General features: G+C 45.0%; 1 protein-coding gene across 5 annotated transcripts in view; it reads right to left on the bottom strand.

Annotated features, from left to right (window-relative positions):
- Positions 1-430: 430 nt before the first annotated feature.
- LOC137522476 (vitamin D3 hydroxylase-associated protein-like) overlaps positions 431-6,000 on the bottom strand; it is a 124,556-nt gene continuing 118,986 nt past the window's right edge. For all 5 annotated transcript variants that reach the window (XM_068242540.1, XM_068242539.1, XM_068242538.1 and 2 more), the window contains exons 14-16: positions 2,362-2,470; positions 1,248-1,393; positions 431-1,048 (exon numbers count right to left, since the gene is read on the bottom strand). In XM_068242540.1, coding sequence (XP_068098641.1) covers positions 923-1,048; positions 1,248-1,393; positions 2,362-2,470 — 381 coding nt within the window. In that variant the 3' untranslated portion in view covers positions 431-922. The remainder of the gene's footprint in view (positions 1,049-1,247; positions 1,394-2,361; positions 2,471-6,000) is intronic.

The raw sequence follows: 6,000 nt of genomic DNA, 5'->3' as shown, positions 1-6,000 counted from the left end.
AATTTACAATATTATAATTCTGATTTATAATTGATACATTATATAACTACATAATTTATAACTATTATTCTCAAAACGATTTTCAATATGATATTTATTGAAACAAATTCTGAAAATGAAAAAAATTTAGTTTGGACGGTTCTGGCTGCCGCTATTTATCGGACGCCCGCATTTCTTATTGTCAAATAACGGTAATACTAAAAGCGATACATCTAAGATAATGACGTTAAAAAACAATAATTTACAATGTTATAATTCTCAAAAAAAAATGTTGAAAACGATATTTACGGAAACACTAATTATCAAAACATTTTGTTTGGACACACATGGCACCCACTATTTATCTGGGGCCCTAATTTCTTATTTGTGCACCCAACAGCCGATATTTTGCATCAGTGCCTGTTCGGCATCCAATTAGTCCATTAGCCCTAGGTGCCCACATTTCCTGTTTCCGGTGAGATGGCCCTGACATGATAATAAATAGAGATGGAGTTGGAACATGGAATTGGACCAATCAAAATAATCAGCTGCTGCATTTGACTGGTCTAAAGCCGATCTGCTCACATTTGCATAAAATTAACATATTTGTATCAACTCAAAATCACTAGCATCTCTTTGACCATCTCTAATAGAAAACACAAAGGTGGAGGTGGGGATGTGCAGAGTCATTTATTTGAACAGCTCCAGCAATCATACAAAAGTGACCAATAAACTACAAACCTCCTCAAGTCATAGCTAGTAATGAAGAAGCCATATATAAAGTCGTATATCAAAGGAACATTAATTCACTATGTGAGATTTATGTCCATTAATCAAAAGAATGTTCTTTGTTTTTTTTTTCATCTAGACAAAACCAGGTAGAAAATGACAAATGCCTGAAGAATCTGGAATTGTTCTTTATTTTTCTTTTAGACAGGTCCTCTTATCTCCTTTGCTGTTGCAAATGAAGGGTCTCAATTTCCTTCATGAGCCGCAAGCAAAGCTCATCTTGGTACGGCAGCGCCACACACTGAACAGAAAGTGGCAATCCTACCCCGCCTGTGACCGCCTGCAATGACAGAGGGAATAGAGGAGTAATAAAGTCAACACCACTGGATGGATATGGTAAAGAGACCAGCAAGAGGTAAAGCAAATGGATTGCCCATCCATAAAGTCCCCTGACACAAACTGGAATGGATGCAGCAGTGCAGATAGTCATTCAGACAAGAAGTTCTTTGCAGTTCCCACAGTGATGAAGAGTTATTTACCTGTTTGAAGAGTTTATCCCAGTGGTCATTCCAGTACCCCTTGTAATGTTTCAGTGCTTCCTCATCTTCTTCAGTAACGGAGCCAACAGGAACAACTCCAGCAGGGAAATCCATCAGGTTATACAACATAGTGTAGACCATGCACCCTAGGACACAAGACACTCTTGTTATGTATGAACAGGCCTAGTCTACAATGCTATACCTAACATTGTCCTACGTTATCTTGCTTGACAAGGTTGTCACCAGTATGTAACAGACAAAGTTAAGCCACTACTATTCAGCTCATACAGTATAGCATCTCCGTACAACTCAGTATAGTGCCCTTGACAGCTCACTTATATATTGATTCAGCCCGAACCCCACTGTAATACAGATAGTATCCAGTAGTCATCTAACTCTTCCAATGCTACCACTCCATCTATCCAGGGACTACAAATTTTCCCTATCTTTAAGTATTATCAAGGCTCCGCTAGTGCTGCAGTTCCATTTACACAGTGCATTATTCCCAGGAGTCTCCTTGGACATTGCCCAACTCCTTGATGGGGGACATTTTCCCCCATCAACATACCTGCTGCAGATTATATCCAGCAGTCTCTAATGCTGCCACCTCATATACATGCACCTACTAATTATAGCCCACAATCTTCCTATGTATCATCCAGATTCAGGGCTGGATTTGGACATTTTACCACCCAAGGCCCACTGTCACCAACCCCACCCTCCAACCTCCCTGTCCTGTGCACCACCCATCCTGTGTGCTCTTCCTGTCCCATTTGTTTCCATGGTCCTGTGCTCTTGTTTTGTGCTCCCCCAATCCTGTGTACTTCCCTTCCCTGGTCCTGTGCTTCTAGGGAGCACAGGATGGGGGGAGCACAGGACCAGTGCTCCACTGCTTGCCCCTGTGGAAGCAGGGCAGTTGGGCAGCCACGGACTGGGTTTGTGACTGCTGCAGTTTACATGTTTGGCAGCTTAACTACCTTAGTGTGCCAGCCTGCTGCCCACCCCTTGCTTCCTGGAGCCCTAGGCCATGGCCTATGTGGCCTTGCCTCTGTCTAGCTACGCTCAGATTCCTGTAATATTGCCACCTCCTTCACAGAGTAACTACAGATCATACCCAGCAGGTTCCCTGAATATCCAGTGTTGAAGGCTGGGCCAGCCACGGGACAGATAACCACATCCAGATCCAACTTCCTCCATTCACCAATGAACTTTGCCTGATATTCCTGATGGGAAATAAATAATGTCATCAAAAGAACTACATTGGGAGAAGGTCCAAAATAATGACTTCTCTGCACAAACAACAGTTCAGCCATATTGCATAATGATAATGAGGAACTCTTTAGAAAATGCAACTTTACTAATATAAATAGAAGGTAGGAAAGTATGAGTTTACCCAAGATTCATCGCTTGCAGTGCAGATATTTTCCTGTACTTCCAGCATAAATAATACACTATTAGGGAATGAGGTTATGGGGAGAAGCCGTGATAGTGTAACATATGAGTGGCTTACTAATGCAGCACTCCCCTTTACTGGCTGATCTCTGTAATGAATGCGGAATAATGTCCGTGATCAGCGCACAAGGCGTGCGCGGACACGGCGGAAATCCTCCACTAGCGTATGAAGGGGGGAACCCAGCTTTGGTGCAAGCACCAGTAGAGGACAATTCCCACGGGCAGATGGCGCTGTGGAGTGCAGACGAGTACAACCGCTGCACGGCCACAGATGCCAGATGGGGATTGTACAGATCAAGACAATGCGGGGCTGAACAGCCCTTAAAGAGAAAGAGCACAGGTACAGTGTAATTATTGTGGAATTCTCTCCGTGATCAGCGCACAAGACGTGCGCTGACACTGCGGAAATCCTCCACAAGCGTATAATTTGAGGGAACCCAGCAAAAGGTGCAATGCACCTGTAGAGGGAAATTCCTGTCGGCAGGTGGAGCTGTGGAGTGCAGAGGAACAGCTCCTCTGCCCTGCCACAGACGCAAGACAGGAATTGCACGAAGGGAAGAAACGCAGGGCAAGATAGCCCTGAAAGAGAGAGATCAAAGCACAGAGGGTATGTGTGCTCACCAATCTAGTCGCCACCCTGCGACAATGAACACACAACCAGGAAGATAAAGTGAGAAGGCAATCGCCGGAGATGGCGGTTGCTAACAGCGACACAAGACCGAATAAGCACAGATGAGGAATGTATGTATGTCCACCAATCTAGCCGCCAACCTGCGACGGCGGACACACAACAAAGGAAACCGAGTGAGAACGCAATCGCCTGAGAAGCGATTGCGAATGAGATTGAGCAAAGGGACCGATTGTATGTGTGTGCACCAAACTAGTCGCCAACCCGCGACGGTGCACACACAACAGCAGATATGAAGTAGGAACGCAATCGCGAGAGTGGCGATTGCCAGAGGTGACACAAGGCTACAGCAAGGCAGAGCACGAGAGTAGCAAAGGCACAGCAAATCATACAATGAGAAGATAAGGAAAATAAGAAACGCTAACTAAACGCGAACACCGCACTCATTCGCAACAGTGCACGTGTTTATGCGCGGTCTCCGTGTGTTAAGCACAACAGAGACAAGCACGCCTAACTAACCACCGACAGACAAACATGAAACAGAGGACGCGAGCGCTTGCTTAACGGTTACCTCACCGAGCCTCCAGCAAGCGTTCGTAGCAGACAAGACAGATACACGAAAACAGGAATAAGTGAGAGAGACGGATCCACAGCACTAGCGCAAGGTGAGTGCGATCCAGGCAAGACAGATTAGATGAGATAGCTGGTAGCAACCGCTGCTCCAGCTATACTCCAAGAACAAAGATCAGAACGACTTCCTGTCGACCACCGCTGGGACAGAACAATCAAACAAAACAGATATGCAATCCTAACTGCACTAGGGAATCTGCCTAGTGCAGTCCCAGGAATTACTCTAAGCTAATCTTTAAACAATGAGCAAGGCTGACACTCCAGGAGTGTTTCACAGGACTAACCCTTATGACCAGCGAAGGTCTGTGATATCACATGGTATTTATAGTACAAACCTCCAGAGGATGTGGCTAGGAAATTTGCATGACAAACGTATGCAAATTCCTCAGCAGCAGCAAGCTGCAAAACTGACAAAAGGTCTCTCTTCCAGAGACCTGCAGAATGCAGACCTGAGCAGTGGTCAAAAAACTGCCTGACTGCGCAGGCAGCTGAGCGGATCATTACATACAGTATGAATGTGTGTTCACCAAACTAGTCGCGACCCAGCGACGGTGAACACACAACAGCAGAAACAAAGTAAGAACGCAATCGCGAGAGAGGCGATTGCCGGAGAGGACACAAGGCTTAAGCAAGACAGGGGACGAGAGTAGCAAAGGCACAGCAAATCATACAATGAGAAGATATGGAAAATAAACGCTAACTAAACGCGAACACCGCACTCATTCGCAGCAGCGAACGCGTTTACAGCGCGGTCTCTGTGGGTTAAGCACAACAGAGACAAGCACGCCACCCTAACTAACCACCGACAGACAAACACGAAACAGAGAACGCGAGCGCTTGCTTAACGGTTACCTCACTGAGCCTACAGCAAGCGTTCGTATCAGACAAGACAGACAAACGGAAAACAGGAATAAGCTAGGAAGGATCCACAGCGGCTACCGCTAGGGGCTAGTGCGATCCAACCAAGACAGGCAGATGATATAGCTGGTAGCAACCGCTGCTCCAGCTAAACTCCAAGAAAACAGATCAGAAGGATCCACAGCACTACCGCTAGAGGCTAGTGCGATCCAGGAAAACAGAACAGAAGGATCCACAGCGCTAGCGCAAGACTAGTGCGATCCAGGCAAGACAGATCAGAAGGGGCTACCGGTAGCAACCGCTGCCCCGGTTAGCACCCAAACAAACAGAACGATTTCCTGTCGACCACCGCTGGGACAGGACAATCGCAACAGACAAAACAGATATGCAATCTAACTGCACTAGGAAACTGTTCCACGAATTACTCTAAGATAACTTTAACAAGAACTAGCATGGCTGACACTCTAGGAGTGTTTCAACAAACCCTGAAGGAATGACCAGCAAAGGACTGTGGGTAATCCCAACCTTTATACTGCCAGCAGCTAGATGATTTGCATAACCAATGTATGCAAATCCCTTAGCAACAAAGCAGGTCTGAAACTTGAAAGACAAAGCCAGGTCTCTTATCCAGAGACCTGCATCCCTCAGACACAAGGAATGGTCAAGCAGCTGTCTGCCTGTGCAGCCAGCCGAGCGGATCATTACAATCTCATTCACAAAGAAATAGATGCAGATTACAAACCACAGCTAACTTTATTCGCAAAACCATAGGCCATAAGTATTCCCTTTTCAAGAAGACTGAGTAAAGATAGCCACACAACCATACAAAGCCACGGGTAAAATCTACCAAAGAAGCAATAAGTCCTCTATACATTTACGGTACTGACTGCACTATTCCATAATGTGTTAACCGCATATAAACTAAACTATAATAGTGGTATTTCAGGTTAGGAACACAAAAGTCTTGACTTAACCTGAATTACAACTGAAGTGTTCCCTAGTGTATCAACCTGAATTACAACTGAAGTGTTCCCTAGTGTATCAACCTGAATTACAACTGAAGTGTTCCCTAGTGTATCAATCGTATGTAACAGTACATGGCTTTGCTTAAAAAAAAAAAAAAAAAAAAAAAAACACGACATCCTTCCATGAAATTCAAAAAAATACAAAAAAAATTTAAATAAA

This window comes from Hyperolius riggenbachi, chromosome 6 (assembly GCF_040937935.1).
Source record: "Hyperolius riggenbachi isolate aHypRig1 chromosome 6, aHypRig1.pri, whole genome shotgun sequence".
NCBI lineage: Eukaryota > Metazoa > Chordata > Amphibia > Anura > Hyperoliidae > Hyperolius > Hyperolius riggenbachi.
This window is presented reverse-complemented; position numbering and strand designations above follow the sequence as displayed.